The 20181-nt window shown below is 42.4% G+C and overlaps 1 protein-coding gene across 1 annotated transcript in view; it reads left to right on the top strand.

Moving 5' to 3' along the window:
* Window positions 1–340: 340 nt before the first annotated feature.
* Window positions 341–20181, top strand: part of TIAM2 (T cell lymphoma invasion and metastasis 2) — a 312305-nt gene continuing 292464 nt past the window's right edge. Inside the window, exons 1-2 of the mRNA XM_030198390.1 lie at window positions 341–434; window positions 11336–12541. Of these exons, the coding sequence (XP_030054250.1) occupies window positions 11342–12541 (1200 nt within the window). The 5' untranslated portion in view covers window positions 341–434; window positions 11336–11341. The remainder of the gene's footprint in view (window positions 435–11335; window positions 12542–20181) is intronic.

The following is a 20181-nucleotide window of genomic DNA, read 5'->3' as shown; positions in this document are numbered from 1 at the left end:
GAAAAGCTTATGGAAAGTTGTCTGTGTTTATTCAAAGACTATATAATTGAATCAAGCAGTGAAGCACAGGCGTAATAGCTGCCTCCCATTCCTGCATGCCTGGTTTGGGCAGGACACTCTGTTACCTTAACAGTGGAGCTCCACCGATGGTGCTCTTTTGTTCCAACAATGCTACATTGATGTAATGCAGCTCCTGTGGCGATGCTGAATGCTTAAGTGAGCCTACCAATGTCTTGTTGCAGAGCAAATTCATTTCCACCTCTGCTGTACACTTACTGAGGTTTTGTTTTGTTTCCCCCTCCCCCCCCCCTTTTCCACAGAACATTTCTATGGGATCCCATCCTGTCTTTGGAAAGAGTGGTGGCTAGCCCTGGACATGATGTGAAGCATGCATATCTGCTCATTTCTCCTACGGTTTTAAAGTGACTCTACAGGTACTCTTCTGGCTCATGATGTGTGTTCATGAGTTTGCTTTCAGTTCGTATGGCTTCTTAAGAATTTAACATAATTGTATGTGCATATCTCCTATGTGTGCGTGCACCTATGAATTAACACATGTACAATCAATTTGGGTGATCAAAACAGTTTTTTCATGAATGTGGAGTGTAATTAGGCACCTAGTGGCCCGAAACTATGGAACACTTTGTCTCAGAGTCTGCAACAGGTTGATTCGAAAACTATATTTCAAAAGCAACTGAAAGCCTTTTTCTTCCAGCAGGCTTTTACTTAGTTTTTTTTTTTTTACTAAGATGATGATGTTGGTGTTTAGAGAGATGTAATTTTATAACCATTTTAAGTGTTTTTATTGTGATTTTATACTATTTATTTATTTTATTTATTTATTTATGTGCATTTGTATCCCACATGTTCCCACCTATTTGCGGGCTCAGTGTGGCTTACAATACATTATGAGCGATGGAAATACAATCAGTTGCAGTAAGATTATGGGTTACATTGTGAAAAGTTATGGGAAGACAGAGTAAATTCAGGAATAATTATCTCATGTCTTTTATGTTTGTTTAGGGTTATGTCTTTGAATAATTGTATATATAAATTATAAGCCACTCAGGATAGATAACTAAATAAACAGTGTAAGGCAGCAGAAACATGTTTATTTCAGGCCTATTTTAAAAGTAAGAGCCTGATTTTATTTATAAAGCATTAGGGCTGGTGTAAATGCCTGTGTCGATATGGCAACAAGAATGCACATAGATTATAGTATTTTATAATTTACATATCTACATGTATTCTCTGTATATGTTCTGCCCAAACTCCATCCACTTGCATACCCAGAGTAAAAGTACACAGATGTTTCCTTTGGTCAGTAGATTATGAGAGGTCACTGACGAGTAAATGATTATCATACCAGCATTTACTGCTGGTATTTTTTGTCTGTGCACGTTCCTGGTTTTCTTGTATAAGATGATAGAGCCTGTACAAGTGTTTCTTACTGAGAGGAACTTTGTGCTTCTCTATGGCTTTGCCAATCAAGGACCATGTGAGTCACTCGTGTACACTGGTAAGATTTCCTATCTACTGTTTAAAGTGGGGCGTTGTCAAATCTAATCTGAATTTCTATATACCACAATTTCCAGTCCACAGAAGAATCACCTAATGTGGGTTTCAAACAGCCCAAAGTACGTAACTGAATACAAATAAAGCACAAATAGATGATATCAATATATCAAAATACATCCCAATCCTTTGTTTTATAAACTGGTAAAATGAAATCCTTCTGAATCCCTGAACTTTTTGGGTCTGCCAGTTAAACATAAAACATGTGGTATGCTCTTTAAAAGGAAGGAACATGTTTGCTTTAAAGTTTGACTATCCAGCTTATTTTCGAAAGAGAAAGACGCCCATATTTCGACCCAAATCGGGAGATGGGCGTCCGTTTCCCATGGGCGCCCAAATCGGTATAATCGAAACCTGATTTTTGGCGTCCTCAACTGCAGTCCGTCACAGAGAAGAACAGAGATCACGGGGGCGTGTCAGAGGCGTGGCGAAGGTGGGACTGGGGCGTGGTTATTGGCCGAGGAGAGATGGGCGTCTTTAGCTGATAATCAAAACAAGAAGGGCGTTTTTGCCGAGATTTTGGTCCACTTTATTTGGACCCTTTTTTTTCAGGTCCAAGTCCCAAAAAAGTGCCCCAACTGACCAGATGACCACCAGAGGGAATCGGGGATGACCTCCCCTGACTCCCCCAGTGGTCACTAACCCCCTCCCACCAAAAAAACCCCACTTTACAAACTTTTTTTCTCAGCCTGTATGCCAGCCTCAAATGCCGTACCCACCTCTATGACAGCAGAATGTGTTCTATCCTGTGACAGCCTTTCCCTGGTTCTGATGTGGTTCATCTCGGGTGAGTGTGACATCTTTTCTGTTAAGAGCACTGCAGAGTCACATCAGCAATGCATTGTGGTGGGTGTAGGGTATTGTGCTCCGTGATTCCACTAGCTTGTGTTAAATGCTCATGATGTTGGTAGGCTGTACTCCCATGGTGCTTTTCTGCTTACTGGGTCAGAGTGTGCCCTATTTTGTTTCCGGTAGTCCATGAGGTAGTGACCATTTGTGTAAGACACTTTTAGATCCATTTCATGTGTTAGCCACATTACAGCACTTAGTTCTTACCTTGAATGTTGCTGAAAGAGGGCATTGTACACCATTCTGCCAGCTCTGACCTACTGCTAATCTCAGTACCAGCGAGACTCGTTGCCAGTGGGGCACAACCTCTGATCTGCAGTTAACTATGAGTAAACATGCTTATTGAAATAAAGGACGTTTTCAGCGAGATTAGTCTTGTAAATTTTAAAGGCCCTCTTTGCGCCCCAGGAATACCCTACTCCAGGGACAAAGGGCCTGCGCTTCCACTATGTGTTGGGCCGCCTGCCTAAATCCTTTTGATATTCCATCCCAGTGATATGTCTCTTGTCTAGATACCAGAAGGCGTAAGTCTAGGATACTGTCCATGACCATGGCCTTCTGTCTATCAGGATCTAAGTGAATCCTTGGTCATCTATGTAGTTAAATGTATTCTATTAAAATGCAACAGTAATTTATATAGACATTGAGTGTTAGTTGTGTGCGTGGCTTAGTTTGTAGTATCAATGAAAGGTGAAGAATACTTGAAAATAAAGACAGAGATAGATTTCAGAGAGAAGGCTTTATTCTTACCAAGTGTTCAATTAAGGTACAGACATCAAACAGATTCTGGGTTCACTCGCACAGGGCTCCGCTGTCCGAGAAAGCGTTGGGGAAGGACTCCAACTCTCTATCAAAATCTTATCCCTTTTATAGCCCCAAGTCCCAATAGAAGTCTATTGTGAGGTACCTTTTTTTTCTAATATTTCTCAATTTCTGAGATCATACTTTCCTATCCGGCCAGATGTTTATCTGTACCCAACTCCTTCCGTTCTAGCTATTGCAAGTTATTTCGCAATTTCCTCTTTTGTCAACATGTTTTTCTCTTCTGCCAGAACATCTTATTTTTAGCATATCAGTTTCACTTCCTCTTTTTTTTATCATCTTATGATCTCAGTTTCATCTTATAGAAAGACAAACTCCATTTTAATAAGTGCTACATTCAATTTGTACCTGATTTTGTTAAGACTCATCTATAAGGCCATTAGTAGGTTATCAGGCCTAGGCAGTGCTTTTCAGCTGTACAAAGCTATGTAGCTTGGCCCACCACTATTCCAGTGGATGGATCTTAAACTAGAACGCATATTAACTTGCAGGAAAAGCAAGTCCTTGCTCAGCCAGTCATAGATTTTTAAACCTAGCTGGTATTTTTACAGCCTGAGTCCTAAAATCTGGCCTTCCACCCTTCCGGTGGGCATCCAGTGAGGGCCTCTTGCTGTACTATAATTATACATTCCCCACTTGTCACCCCCTCTGGAGAGGGGTGACACAAAGCTCGTCAAGCTTGTCATCATCCATTCCAGAAGGTGGCAAGCTATCAAACGAGAGGGGGAGTTTTGGTCTTACAAATTGTTAGAAGGTATGGTGCAAGATAGGAAACTTCATTCTCAGGTGATATATTATTTGGGCATATGGAATTCCCTTTTTATTACCCTACCCCTTGGGCCTTAATCTTGATGTTACCCCTCTTGAGGTAATAGCAATTTCAGGTGGATCATACTAATAAACACTTTCAGGTCTTTCTATGGCTTCTATTATATCTGTTGCATAGCGCATGGACAGATAATGTAATGTATCTATCTCAGTGGTCCTCGGAAGGAATAGTGGTTTTGATTAAGCATTGTTATGGTGGCTCAACAACTATATGGTTAGTACTCAGATTGCAGGCTGTTTAAGGTTGTAGGTATTCAGAATCCTTAAACAGGTCGGAATTCCTGGACCTTACTATTACTCATCATTGGCATCCAATCATGAGCACTAAAAAGTGGATAGCAAGTATGTGGTTGCCTTATACAGCAAAAAAATGGTCAATCCTAGGAAAATGTATATTAACAAAGGTCATGCATGGATCATGGATCTTGACATATGCGTTATGACCTGGAAGTATGGGAAGCATTTTATATATCCGTTACCCAACTTGAAGCTTAGTCAAACCTACAAAAAGACATGCAGCTTAAGTAAGCTTAAGTAAGCCTACACCAAAGTTAAACTATTGCATAACAGGTTGATACTAACAGGGTTTACACCTACATTATGATATCTTAGCCAGTATTAGGGTTTGATGTTACCCTTGTATCTGAGCAATATCAACTTCAATTTAAATTACATAAACAGAAATAACGGGGAAACTCTTAGAAAAACATTTAGAACAATAAAGGAAATAATAGGAAAATAAAAATAAAACCTTTTCCATATATAGACAGGATTACTGCTCAACTAAAAATAAAACAAAATATGAATCTATAATGTCCATAAACAGCAACAGTAAATCTCAAATTAAGTATCAGTTCTGAATTCTCTTTCATCGATCATGGTTGACGCGGTGGAAGCGCTGAAGAATCTGGACGGAGATCTGGGTTTTCAGGCTGGCCTGCTGAAGGAAGTGGCTGGTCTTGAGATGGTTAGGCTGGTAACATCTGGTTCTACGGCTGAGTAAACCCGTATATCTTTCACATGGACCCAAAACTTGTGATCCAGTAGTTTGCAAGGTGTAAAGATTATTGCCACAACCTCATTTGGGCCTGGATATATCAAGAAGACGTACTTGTGGTGTACAAAATTGGATCTTTCCATGTCTTTATTCTAGGCATGCACAATCATAATTAGTCCATCAAGAGTCAGAGGTTGGCAAAGGAATAAGCAAAATGACTGTATGCCTGAATGATACATTGCTATATCTTGGTGGGCATAATCAGCGTAAACTGAATAGACATGAAAGACAATGTAAACATGGAGAAAACAGTGCTAATTAAGTGCAAAAGCAAAAGCGAAACCATAAGGGTTCAATAATGAAAAGCCAATTTACATAAATAGCAATAGTATATATAAAATTATATCTCCTGATTGGTAGGGGTCAGAGCTTCAACTTCAACCCTCTTAATACTAGGAATTGGGATTTGCATAATATATCCCCACTTCTGGCTTGCATAATGTGCAAGACAGATTGGTAATCATTACGAAGAGATGATCAAATAACAATGGTAAAATATATGGAACAAACGAAAAGGGTATTGATGTATGGAGGGTCAGGAATATGGTGAACAAAAATAGGCAAAAGGCACGGATAATGCGTTGCAATGTATGGCCAGTAGGTATAGATTCTTCACCTGCAATGACTACCATTCACCAAGGGTTGAGCCCTCAGCTGCAGGAGGCCAGCAGGACTTATGAGCTAGATGATTCAAAAAGAAGGGTAGAGGCCAAAGCTTCTTGCAACTCCAGTAAGTGGAGAGCCTGTCTCTTTTGTTCACGGACCAATTGATGCATCTGTCGAAACTCACGCTCAATAATGTCTCGTATCTCACACCAGGTAATGTTGGGGTCTGTGCATCTGCCTTTTAATCTAGCGATTCTTTGCTGCAACATAGCCTACAGATCAGATACATTATCGGGTAGCTGTTCTTTGCTAGCAGTCGTCTCCTCGGTGAGGGACGTCAACGGGATTCCTGTATCCATCTGGGGAAAGGCAAAACTTAAACAGACCAGTAGTGCGATTTATGTGGTTAATTTATTGGAAGAAGTCATAATGCTAGCGGGAGTCATGAAGAACCATTGCGTAAATACAAGAATTAGACAAGGGGTTAGGAGGCGGGTCGTGGGTATAAATGGGGGCCAGGGATTGTGGGTTCGAGTCCCATCTGGGGGCAATGTCCGTGAGAGGCAGGAAAAGAAAAATAAAGAAAGGCAGAGAAAGGACATCATAGAGATATTAGAAAAAAGGACAGGGACGTGGTCCAAGTAATAGGTGGAAGAGGGAGGTCAGGGAGATAAAAAGGGGGGGAATATGAGAGAAAAAGAGAAAGGAATATTGGGTGACAGAAATAAAGCATTGAACGCACAGATTAAGGTATCCCCTCTTGCGTTCAAATGGCGGGCAGGAAGGTAAGCGGTCCTGGTCAGCGATCGGGGTCACCAAATGTAAATTTTAAAGGCCCTCTTTGCGCCCCAGGAATACCCTACTCCAGGGACAAAGGGCCTGCGCTTCCACTATGTGTTGGGCCGCCTGCCTAAATCCTTTTGATATTCCATCCCAGTGATATGTCTCTTGTCTAGATACCAGAAGGCGTAAGTCTAGGATACTGTCCATGACCATGGCCTTCTGTCTATCAGGATCTAAGTGAATCCTTGGTCATCTATGTAGTTAAATGTATTCTATTAAAATGCAACAGTAATTTATATAGACATTGAGTGTTAGTTGTGTGCGTGGCTTAGTTTGTAGTATCAATGAAAGGGGAAGAATACTTGAAAATAAAGACAGAGATAGATTTCAGAGAGAAGGCTTTATTCTTACCAAGTGTTCAATTAAGGTACAGACATCAAACAGATTCTGGGTTCACTCGCACAGGGCTCCGCTGTCCGAGAAAGCGTTGGGGAAGGACTCCAACTCTCTATCAAAATCTTATCCCTTTTATAGCCCCAAGTCCCAATAGAAGTCTATTGTGAGGTACCTTTTTTTTCTAATATTTCTCAATTTCTGAGATCATACTTTCCTATCCGGCCAGATGTTTATCTGTACCCAACTCCTTCCGTTCTAGCTATTGCAAGTTATTTCGCAATTTCCTCTTTTGTCAACATGTTTTTCTCTTCTGCCAGAACATCTTATTTTTAGCATATCAGTTTCACTTCCTCTTTTTTTTTATCATCTTATGATCTCAGTTTCATCTTATAGAAAGACAAACTCCATTTTAATAAGTGCTACATTCAATTTGTACCTGATTTTGTTAAGACTCATCTATAAGGCCATTAGTAGGTTATCAGGCCTAGGCAGTGCTTTTCAGCTGTACAAAGCTATGTAGCTTGGCCCACCACTATTCCAGTGGATGGATCTTAAACTAGAACGCATATTAACTTGCAGGAAAAGCAAGTCCTTGCTCAGCCAGTCATAGATTTTTAAACCTAGCTGGTATTTTTACAGCCTGAGTCCTAAAATCTGGCCTTCCACCCTTCCGGTGGGCATCCAGTGAGGGCCTCTTGCTGTACTATAATTATACAGTCTTCAGGTGTGAACTGCTGTGCCAAGGTTATACAGCAGCAACAAGTCCTGTCCCTGGAGCACTTTTAGTGGGTACTGCAGTGCACTTCAGGCAGGCAGACCCAGGCCCATCCCCCCCCCCCCCCCCACCTGTAACACGTGTGGTGGTAAATGGGAGGCCTCTAAAACCCACTGTACCCACATGTAGTTGCCCCCCCTTCACCCCTAAGAGCTATGGTAGTGTTGTACATTTGTCCCTCCCACGACCAAATGGCTTGGATTAGGACGTTTCTGAGCTGGGCGTTTTTAGTTTCCATTATCGCAAAAAAAAAAACCCGCCCATCTCAGAAAGGACCAAATCCATGGCTTTTGGTCCGTCCAAACCGTATTTTCGAAATGAAAGATGGACCAGTGGCATACTACGTGGGTTCTGAGGGGGCCTGGGCCCCAGTAGATTTGGCCCTGGCCCCCTCCCGACAATCCCCTTGAACCCCCCTCCCTCCACCAACCCTCTCCCGCCGTCACCGCCCACCCCGCTGCTTCAGGTACCTTGTTTGCTGGCCCGCCAGCTGAAGAGAGTCTAGTTCTTCAGCGCCGGAGTAGCGCCTTCATTCATCAAAGTTCTTGGTGTGATCAGCTGTTTCTGACGCCTTATGTGACGTAAGTTTCCAGTTTGTTAGACAAAGCATTTCTTAATCATAGTCCCACTACCTGAAAGGTGCTTTTTCTTAGTTCCTGCAGAATAATCGTATGAAAAGTTGGGACATCTGTGACCATCTTTGGAAAAAGGTGACTAAAGTAGCAGATCCAAAATGTTGAGAATGGCTGATTTTTCATGTCATGGGTCCATAAGCAGTCTGACAACATTACATGTTTGAACTTCTGAAACTTTTTATTTATTTATTTATTTATTTATTTATTTATTTTTCACATAAGGACGGGGTTTGGACTGCTGTGTTTCAAATTCTAATAGAATTCATTAAAACCTCATTTTTTTGTTTCTGGAGACTTTAGTCACCATTTCTCAGAGATGGTCAAATATTCTTGTCCATTGCTTTGTTATTTAAGATCTTATGAGTTAAGAAAAATATACAAACCTTAAATTGAATTTGGTGCAAAACAGTAACTTTGGACAGCTAAATATAAGGCTTGCCGATGCCAGTTTACACTAGTATTCTGTAAAAGAATACGTGCTTCCTGTGTGGCATCAGGGTGCTACATGGAGGCAACTACTTAAAGAATTGCCACCTCAGTGCTGCAAATCAGTACTGAGCTCCTAATTCCCCCCCCCCCCCTCCGTCCTTAATAGGAATTCAACTTTAGTAAATTTTCAAAGGGGCTAATTTAGGAGCATAATCCCAAAGGGACCCTTTTACTAAAGCTTAGCAACGTGCTAATGGAATTAGTGTACTCTAAATGCTACGAACCCCATTTTATACGTATGGGCTTCTTAGCATTTAGCCTGTGCTAATTCCGTTAGCACGCACTAAACATTTGAAAAAGGGCCCCAAAGTTAGAGCATAAATCCCTTGAATATCGGGCCCGTAGCTGCATAGGATTGAAAGCATAGCCCATAAATGTGTAGCAGACTGTGTAGCAAACTGTATTTCAAAATCAGAAACTGTGTAAGTATAACAACTGTAAGATTTTACAGTTACTGCATTTTAATGGTCAAAACTAACACATGTACCTGCAAAAACTTTGACTATTTGGGGTGTTCTATGCAGCTTTCCACTCAGTTTAAGCAGAAGGCGTGTCATTGCTACATGTTAACTGCATTGTGGATGCAGTAAGCTATACCTAATGGGGTGGTGGTGAATGCGCTGCATTATCTGCCACATTAACCTGCCCATTATTCACCTCATGCCCAGTGGCATAGCTACGTGGGGCCTGAGGGGGCCTGGACCCCTGTAGATTTCCTCCTGGACCCCTCTCCCGATGACCCTCTCCCCCCGCGAACGCTCCCCTTCCGTCGCTTACCTTCGGTTTTGCTGGCGGGGGACCCCAATCCCCGCCAGCCGACGTCCTCTTCGTCCTGCAGTGAAAAACGTCTTCATTTTTCTGTTGCATGCTGACGTCCTGCACGTTGTATGTGCAGGACGTCAGACTCACGTACAACGTGCAGGACGTCAGCATGCAACAGAAGAACGAAGACTTTTTTCACTGCAGGACGAAGAGGACGTTGGCTGGCAGGGATTGGGGTCCCCCGCCAGCAAAACCGAAGGTAGGCGACGGTGGGGGAGGGTTCGCGGGGGGAGAGGGTCGAGAGGGCAGGAGGTTGTCAAAAGTGGCGGCGGGTCGGCAATGGCTGGGGGGGGGGGGGGCTAAAATGTGCCCCCTCACCTCGGGCGCTGGACCCCTCTCCCACCAAAGTCTGGCTACGCCCCTGCCTGTGCCTTGTGGAAATTACTATGCATTGACTTCTAAGGTGCTGTTGTTAACTGTTAGCACAAGTTAATTGCCACATTAACATGTAACAAATGGCCTCTTTTACAAAGCCATGCTAATGAGAGGAAGCCCATTCAATTCCTGTGGGCTTCCTCTCATTTGCCACATAGGAATCCCTAGCACAGCTTTGTAAAAGAAGCCCTTAACTTTGTAAATAGGCAGCATTGGGGCGTAAAATCAGATTTGTGCTTTAGGAAATATAACACGACATAAGAGGTAAAATACTTGAATTTAAAGTTTCCCATAACAAACATTTTACAAAAAAAAAGTTACCTCAGTTAAATAATATATAGCAAAACATTATGACAGCTGATTATGTAATTAATTAATAAAAATAACTTATTTGAGATCGCCACATTCAGAGGTATAGACTTAGCAGTTCCAATATGGGAAAAACAAGTGTTGGAAATCTTAATCAGTCTTATTATGTGACGGTCCCAACACCCTTCTTTGTGAATTATTTTACTTCACTGCTGAATATTCTATGTTCTTTTCAACCCAGTCCTTTAACTTTGTTTGTGAGTGTTCTAGAGCAAGGACCTTGCCAACTGGGCAGGAAAAATAATGCCAGTTAAAAATATTCACAGTAATCTGCATTATTTGATTTACATGGTAATGAGGTGTTTTGCATGCAATTGCATCTCATTACTATGTATTCCGCAGTAACCTATTAAAGTGTGTATTGGTATTATAATGTACGTTGTTGTCATTAAACTTGCATTTGGGAGCAATAAACCTGCATTATGGGTGTAATGCACTTTAATAACTACCCTCCTTAACCTCAAGAAGTAACCTTTTGAAAAAGTTGGAATATATCTTAGCTGGCAAGCTCTTCTTGCTTACAGATCCAATACAGACTTGTCAGAAAGTAAATATCCTGTTTGCCATTTTGTCAGAGGAGAATGTTTAGGATGGTAGGCCTCTAACACTCTCCAGAGGGACAAAGGATTTGCAAAATCCTAAGACCATGTATAGTTTGTAGAAGCTGTAGTGCAGAGACCATACATCAGTTTTCACAGCTAAAAGTTACATGAAGAATGATCCCTAAATTCTTTTGCCTAATATGAGCAAAATCTATATGTGTATACATAGTTCTCAAGTTATATTCTTCCTGACTAGTTGTCTGAAATGTTTGTTTTAGGGGACTGTCCTTTTTTTTCACAAGAAATAAAGCACCTTTTTCATATTACGCTTTATAACTTTATTTTAATCCTCTTTATTCTTCTTGGTGTTTGGTATTATCACTTGTGCTAATGTTCACTGTTTTTTATTTAGACTAAAATGGGGAACTCCGAAAGCCAGTACAGTCTTCAGGGATCTAAACTTCACAATGGTGCTGCTACTGCCGCTGTAATGCAGAAACCTTGCTCTTTGAAAATTCGCAACATTCATGATAAGGATGACAAGTCTCACTCCTCACATGGATGGGAACAAAGCAGCAGTGGGGCAAACTACAAATCCCGGCCTCTGGGTAGAAACTGCCTCTCACAATTCAAGAGCAGTCAGCCTTATTCATCCAGGTACAGTGATCCAGTAGCAAAGGGCTTCAAGAGCAGTCTCCATGCCAATCACAAGTCAAATATGTCTGAAAACTGCTTCCAAGCGAATAATAACACATACTTACCTGAGAATGGTTATCACTACATTGATGCTGAAACAGCAAGTAGACATATGGCCTCCAAGGAATGCAACGGGCACATTTTAAATGATTTTGATATCCATGAGGATATAGCATCACCCTTAGATCCGGAAAACAGGAAAAGCCCAAAAGTTCTCATCAAAACTTTGGGAAAGTTTGATGGATGTTTAAGGGTTGAGTTTCACAACAGTGGTAGCAATAAGGTGCCTGTGGAGGAATCCAGTGGACCAGTGCAGCTATTAAGGTACTCTCCAGCTTTGGAGTCAAAAGCTAATAATCTCTATGAAGTTAGGAGGAACTCTAGCACGGATTACACTTCCAGTCGTGGACTGTCAGTGAGTGATTTGGGCTTAAGATCTAGCAAAGGAAGTTCCCTGAGTTCAGACTCTTCATGGTATGACTGTCCCTGGGGCAATACTAGGGACATTAATGAGGTGGATAACTCCTACTTGACCAGAAGCACTCCAGACACAAGTATGCCTCTAAGTCTTCTACTAAATGATGATAAACCATCTTTCAACCAAAGATCATCTCTTTCTTCCCTCCGGGAACTATACAAGGATACAGATTTAGAAAACGGCCTACCTTCAAGTGGCAGACTTTCTGATGAATACATGAATGTGTGTACAAGACTGAGCAACCGTGTTTCGTTTGCCTCAGATATTGATGGTGTGTCCAGAGTAGAACACAGAGGTCCTGCACGATATTCCTCTTACACACTCCCGTGCAGGAGGTCCAAGCCATTAACGGAAGATATTTCCAAGAAAGACACACTGAAAAGCCGTATGCGGCGTATCAGTGATTGGACTGGGAGCCTCTCCAGAAAGAAGAGAAAACTACAGGTAGGATATGCATTGTGGGAAAGTAATGTTTACCTGCTCTTTCAGGACTGGAAGCTGGTAGATTGACACATGCCCTAGTTCAGTAGTTCTCAAGCCTTTCTTGGGGATCCACCAACCTATTAGGTTTTCAAGATAGCCACAGTGAATATACATAAGCTAAATTTGCATATCAAATTTAGCTCGTGCATGTTCATTGCAGGTATCCTGAATACATGACTGGCTGGTGGCCCACTCAGGACTAGTGTGAGAACAGCTTTCCTTGTTTAGTTGTCTAAGCCTGTTGTGCCGAAGGCTGTTTTGTTCTTGGCCTGCTCTTTTGTTATAATAAGCCCTTGGGCACATACACAAATGAACTAACTTTTAACTGGTTGGCTTGTTTGTGAGATATAGAAAACTTCTCAGTGTCAGTAAATAGAAAAGTAGCATTTTCTAACAGTATATATATGTATATATATATATATATAGAGAGAGAGAGAGAGAGAGATGCATAGATTTACTTATATATTAGTGAGAAGTTGGATGAGGTGGATTGCAGTTTTTAAGATGATAGTGGTACCCTGCTATTTGTTTATGCTTTGCCGATACAGATCTCAAGGAATCGGTTACTGGTAGTGGAGAGGTACATGTTTGAATTTGTATTGGGTAAGAAAAAAACTAGGATTAAGTGGCAGTGGTTAGTTCAGGCTCGTGAGGATGCCTGAGATGCCCGAAACTCACAAGATACTGTGGAACATCAGTGCTCAAGGCTATTAGATCTCGTTATAAGCAACTATATGGGATGCATTGGGATGGATGGAGAGAGGTTGGACCACCCCAGCTTCAATTTTTGGACTTTTGGTAGGTGGTCAGGGGTTGGAGCAGAGAGGAGGAGAAGTGGAGTCACATGTTTCAGGACCCATTGATCTGGAAACGAAAAAACCCTTTGAAGGCGGGAGGGGGTAAGGGAGGATAAATAGCTTAGTGCAGTTTAGAGATTATCGCCCATTCCCTTTGAAGGCATTTAAAGGAATACTGGGGAAGTGGGCTGAGAAGGGGATAGTCCGATATATGAATCTAATAAAAGATGGCACATTAGTATGCCTAAAAAACTCTAAAACCAAAAAATCAAGATTCAATATCTGCTTTAAGTCCGGGCTGATAGCACTCCAAATTCAAAAATCTGCTGTTCAGTACAGACAGAAATATCACAAATACCTTTTTTTTACCTTTTTATGAATACATATATGTGATAAAGGGAGCCCTCAGCCAAAACACCACTTTCTTTTGTAAAAAGGAAATATATTTCATTGCCAAGTGGTATAGCACTTCATTCATCGGGCCTCCCTTTCATTTTATTTCATTATCAACAGATGCCTCCTTATGAAGGAGCTTGGAATACGTGGTTGCCAACCTCCATGGATAAGGAGGAATGTAAGTCTATATATGAGTATGGCTTTAGGTGTAGGTACACTATAAAATTATTCTTAGGGATATACTACCCCAGAAATTTTGGCTTCCAGTGAAAAGTGCGCTGATACCTGTTGGAGGGAATGCCTCCAACAGGGTTCCTTGTTCTATATATGATGGGCATGTAGGAAAATTGTTAGGTTTTGGGAGACTGTAAATCAGTATAGTGGGGATATAGTGGGTAGAGATATTACCCTGGACCCCAAACACATAAGATGTACTAGGTTACAGCCCCTATATAAAATTTATGGAGAGTTACAGTATTGGGGGAATCGAGCAGAAATCGGGCTCTCAGCACAGTTCTGTGCTCTGAACTTTGTTTCTAGGGCCTCCTCTCTATTCAAAATGTCTTTTTTTCTCTTCCTTCACTTCCTGCCCTATATCCATTTCTCTTTCTCCTTCTGAAATCTGTTTAGTCTCTCTTGGGTCCCCTTCTCTTTCCCTCCTTTCCAGGGGCACCATCTCCTCCAGCCTCTCTTCCCTCCCCTTGCCCTCCTCTCTAGGGGCACCATCTCCTCCAGTCTCTTTTTTTCTCGCCTCCCCTTGCCCTCTTCTCCAGGGGCACCATCTCTTCCCTTCCCTCCCCCTCCCCTTGCCCTCCTCTCCAGGAGCACCATCTCTTCCCTTCCCTCCCCCTCCCCTTGCCCTCCTCTCCAGGAGCACCATCTCTTCCCTTCCCTCCCCCTCCCCTTGCCCTCCTCTCAGGGGCACCATCTCTTCTCTTCCCTCCACCTCCCCTTGCCCTTCACTCTAGGGGCACCATCTCTTCCTTTCCCTCCCCCTCCTGTGCCTTCCTCTCCAGAGGCACCATCTCTTCCCTTACCTCCCACTTCACTACCCTTGCCCTCCTCTCCAGGTGCACAATTTCTTCTCTTCCCTCCCCCTCCCCTTCCTCTCCTCTCTAGGGGCGCTGTTTCTTCCCTTCCCTCCTCCCCCCCCGGTCCGCATATCTCCCTTTCTCTGCTGGCACCATTTTCTGCACTTTGGAACCCTCCTCCCCCACTCATTGTGGTCCACCTCTCCCTCTCTCTGCCGGCACCTTTTTCTGACCCCACCCCCACCCCTGTCCACATCTCGTCCTCTCTCCTTTTTTTTCCCGGTACCTCCAACCTGCAGTGCTGAATGCATTCAGCTTCACTCATCCAATCCACTCCAAGCTTCTCTCTGTAGTGTCCCGCCTGGAAACAGGAATTTCTGTTAGAGGAGGTGGGACGCTACAGAGAGAGGCTTGGAACAGATGAGCGAAGAAGCATGCCTTCAGCGCTGCAGCGGGTGAGAGAAGCAGCAGAAAAATTTTGTACGGTGGGAAGGAAACTAGCGATGCTGGATGAGGGTGAGACCTGCTGTTAACGTGCGTTAAAATGTTTAGCACACGTTAACCATTTAACGCATTAATTTTGTTATTAATGCATTAAATGTACAGCCCCAAGCAGAAATAATCCATTGCCACTGCTGTTCCTTAGGGAAGGGGGCTGTGGGAAAAGGTTGGAGGGGTTCAGAGAGGAGTGGGTAGGTAGAGCGGTTCAGACTGTGGAGAAAGTAAGGGACATGGCGGGACTTGTGAATTTTTCTGGGATGGGGGAGGGGGAGGGATTGAGTTTCTGGAAGGTATAGTGGATGGTTTATAAGTTACAGTTGAGATGTGAATTGATTGTTATGCCTGAAATAAAAATTAAAACAAATAAAGGAAAAGCATTACAGAGCTGAGATTTGGTGGTTCAGTGATTTGCATAAGGATTTATGAACAAGTTATCTATGCATCTTTATGCAGTTCAGCAGTGGTATCCATACACATTAGACTGCTAAGTATGCCAGCTTAACTTTGTATGGCTAAGTTATCCATATCGAGTTTGGCTAGCTAGTTTTTTGGTCTAACTTAAGTGATATGAGTGGTTCAGTATCTCTGTTAGGCGCTGTCCCTGCAACATCCCAAGCCATCCTCCTGACATACTGATAAATTTTGTCCATATCCAAACGTCATCCATTGAGTGCCTTGGGAAACTGAGATAAAGGTACTTATCTGGCTGTCACATTTATTTATTTATTATATTTGTACCCCGTGTTTTCCCTATCCACGTCTTCCAAGGCGTCTGCCGTACTGCAGATTTTAATATCATCTGCAAAGAAGCAAACCTTACCCAATAATCCTTTTGCAATATCACTTACAAAAATGTTCAAAGAACAAGAGCAAAGACCAATCTGTCCACATTCTTATCCTTAAAGCGAATGCCATTTACCACTACACTTTGTTGTCTCCCTCTCAACCTGTTTCTAACTCAGTCAGATTCGTCTGACAAAACCTACCTTTAGTAAAATCATGTTGCCTCCGATCCTGCAGTTCACTGGATTCTAGAAACTGCACTGTCCTCTCATTTAGCAGCATTTCCATTCATTTATTCACCTCTGAGGTGAGTAGTTTTCAACCTCTTTCTGTGGCTCCCAACTTCTTCCTTCTACTTTTGTGGAGAGAGACCACATCTGCCATTCTCCAGTTCTCCGGGACCACTCCCACCTCTTAAAAAGCATTGAAAAGGTCAGACAGTGGAATTGCCCAAATTTTCTTAAATTCTTTCAATTCCCTACTACTACTGATTATCATTTCTATAGTTCTAATAGATGCACCTGATGAATGGAATTCCTGGGTAGGAGTGTAGGGTGAGATGAGAGAAGAGAGATCCTGAGGAGCTGCAGAATGAATGTACTTGCAAGTCAACAAGTTTGAACGGTTTATGGAAAGGGAGCCAATGAAGTGACTTGAGGAGCGGGATTATGTGAGCAGTGACACTGGCAGAAGATAAGTCATGCAACACAATTTTGAGCAGATTGAATGGGAGAGAAATGGTTTAGTGGAAGACCTTTGAGGAGCAAAGTACAGTAGTGTAAGTGGGCGATAGTGAGAGGATTTTGGTACTGTACTCAGAGAGGAAGAGATGAATTTTGAGGATATTATTGCGAAATGACAGGTTTTAGCAGTCTCTTGGATGTGTGCAGAGAAAGAGAGAGCGGAGTCAAAGATGACCCCAAGGTTACAAGCTGAGGAGACCTGGAGGATGACAGTATTATCGACAGAACTAGAGAATAGGGGAATAGGAGAAATGGTTTTAGGGGAAAAAAAGGAAAAAGAGAAAACATAAGAAGCTGAGCCTTGGCCATATTCAGTTTCGTATGGCATAGGAATCCAGGCAGGAGTGTCAGACAAGCAGGCAGAGACTTGGGCCTGGATTCCAGGTAAAGTTTCTGCCATAGAGCGGTAGATCTGGAAGTCATCAGCATAAATAGAATACTGAAAACCACGGGAGGAGATCAGATTACCAAAGGAACAAATACTGATAGAGAAGAGGTCCCAAGACAGAGCCCCCAACTGACAGTGGGATAGCAGTGGAGGAGAATCCACCAGAGCACACACTAAAAGTGCAACTGGAGAAATTCAAGTGAGGACAATAAATCAAGGAGCAGGTCTTGATCAATAGTCCAAAGCAGCAGATAGATCAAGAAGGTTGAGGATAGAGTAAAGGCTGTTGGATCTGGCCAGGAACAGGCCAGTAGAGACTTTGGCAAAGGCTGTTTCTGTAGAAGGTAGAGGGCAAAACACTTATTGTAGTGGATCAAAAAGAGATGAAAGAAAGTAAAGACGTTCAGTAGATTGAATGTGAAAAGAGGAGAGAATTGGGACTACTGTTCCCTCTAAGCTGAGCGGGAGTTCTCCACCAACAGTTATTTCAGTGAGAGGTGCTGTACTACTGTTACATTTTCAATAGTGAGGGACTGGCATGCTCTGCAGGACACCAAGAAATCTGCGTGTCCCTAGCAATTGAAAGCAAAATATTGAAGCTCCACCACCCACTGGCAGCAATTCTGTTGGAGGACTCCTACTCAGCTTAGAGGGAACAGTGACTGGGACAATAGTTGGAGAAGAGCAGATAGGGTCCAGTGAAGGTTTTTTGAGGACTGTTGTAACCGCAGCATGTTTGACGGCCTCAGGAACACTTATAGTGGAAAGTGATAGATTGAAGATATGACAGTAGGGGAGATAGAACTGAGTATATGGGTGGAAATAGGAGCAGAGAAACAGGTAGTGAGTTTGGAGGAGGAAAGAACTTGTGCAGTTTCCTCTTCCGTGATGTTAGAAAAGGAGGAAAGGGTAGCAGGGGTTGAAAGAAGGTTTAGAGAATGAAGTCGGGAAGGGAAGATGGAGGTAATTTGGTGGAGAACTCAAGATTAAGTTCGTGAATCTTGCTATGGAAGTACTAGGCCACAAGTGAAGGCAGAAAGTGAAGGGGGGGTGGAGGTGGGGGGATGGGGTTGGAAGCACTTTGAGGAGGGAGTTCAGTGCAGCAGAAATAGTAAGGGTTGGAGGCAAGAGAGTTTGTCAAATGAAAATAGTACTTATGTTTGGCAAGTGTAAGAGCAGACAGCAAAGAGGTCAGCAAAAAATGTGAAAATATAAGAATTGCCATACTGCGTCAGACCAAAGATCGGTCTAGCCCAGTATCTTTCTTCCAACAGTGGCCAATCCAGGTCACAAGTATTGGCAGAATCCCAAAGAGTAGCAACAGTCCATGCCTCCAATCCCAGGGATAAGCAGTGGCTTTCCCTTTGTCTCCCTTAATAACAGTTTATGGACTTTACCTCCAGGAATTTGTCCAAACTTTTTTTAAACCTAGTTACGCTAATTGCTTGTACCACATCTTCTGGCAATGAGTTTCAGAACTTAACTATTGGATGAGTGAAAAAAATATTTTCTCTTATTTGTTTTTAAAACTATTACAATGTAACTTAAGGGCATCTAGTCTTTGTGCTTTTTGATAGAGTAAACAATCGATTTGTGTTTACCTCTTCTACAACACTCAGGATTTTGTAGACCTTTATCATATCCCCCCATGAAGTCAGCATGGATGTTGGATTTAAGCCAGAGGCACTCATTAAGAGCGAAGGTAGTGGATTCTGAAGGTCAACCAAGAATGGGGTTTGGTACACCTTACCGAACAGGAAATGGGAGGAGCAAGAGAGTCCAAAGCAGAGAATAGTATTATAGGAAGAGATGGTCTCAGTTCCTTTGGATTTATGCCATCTGTCCCTATCACTTTGTCCGCCTTTATTTTAGCTAGATCCTCATGAACCCATTCCTCTGAAAATCATTTAAGGTCTACCTCACTTCCATTCCTATTTGTATGTGTCTTCTGTGGTCCTGCTCCTGGCCCTTCATCTGTGAACATAGAACAGAAATATTTTTTAATCAGTTCTGCTTTACTCTCATCAGCTCCTGCATATTCTTCCCCTTCTCTCTCGTCTGACAGTTCCCCTTTTTGCAATTACTACTACTACTACTTAACATTTCTAAAGCGCTACTAGGGTTACGCAGCGCTGTACAATTTAACATGGAAGGACAGTCCCTGCTCAAGGAGCTTACAATCTAAAAAGACAGGTGTACAATCTAAAGACAAGTGTGGAGTCCATCTGGAACAGCTAAGAGAAGCAGGTAAAGTAGCTGGAAAGCAAGTATGTAAATGGAAGAAAAATAGCAAATAGGGTAAAACGGGGGAGGGGGGGCAAGACATTTCTTAGATACGCCAAGCTCCCTCCCTACCCATTTTCAAATCTCTACTTAAGGTTATCAATAGAAATCAAACAAAATAAAACATGGAAAAGAAAATAAGATGATACCCTTTTATTGGACATAACTTAATACATTTCTTGATTAGCTTTCGAAGGTTGCCCTTCTTCCTCAGATCGGAAATAAGCAAATGTGCTAGCTGACTGTGTTTATAAGTGAAAACATTCAAGCATTACTGTGACAGTCTGACAGGGTGGGAGGAGGGGGGTGGGTAGGAAGTATGCATGGGGACATCAAAGCATATCATTGATATTCTAACAGGGTGGGTGTGGATAGGTGAGGGGAGGGTGATCAACAGAGACATACAGCTTTATGGTTTATAATGGGCTAGGAACCCCAGATCCTTGTTAAGTCTTTTCTGTTGGCTGTTGGCTTATTTCCGATCTGAGGAAGAAGGGCAACCTTCGAAAGCTATTGATAACCTTAAGTAGAGATTTGAAAATGGGTAGGGAGGGAGCTTGGCGTATCTAAGAAATGTCTTGCCCCCCCTCCCCCGTTTTACCCTATTTGCTATTTTTCTTCCATTTACATACTTGCTTTCCAGCTACTTTACCTGCTTCTCTTAGCTGTTCCAGATGTC

Source organism: Microcaecilia unicolor, chromosome 3 (genome assembly GCF_901765095.1).
Source record: "Microcaecilia unicolor chromosome 3, aMicUni1.1, whole genome shotgun sequence".
NCBI lineage: Eukaryota > Metazoa > Chordata > Amphibia > Gymnophiona > Siphonopidae > Microcaecilia > Microcaecilia unicolor.
Note: the sequence above shows the minus strand (reverse complement) of the source record. Positions and strands in the feature narration are given on the sequence as shown.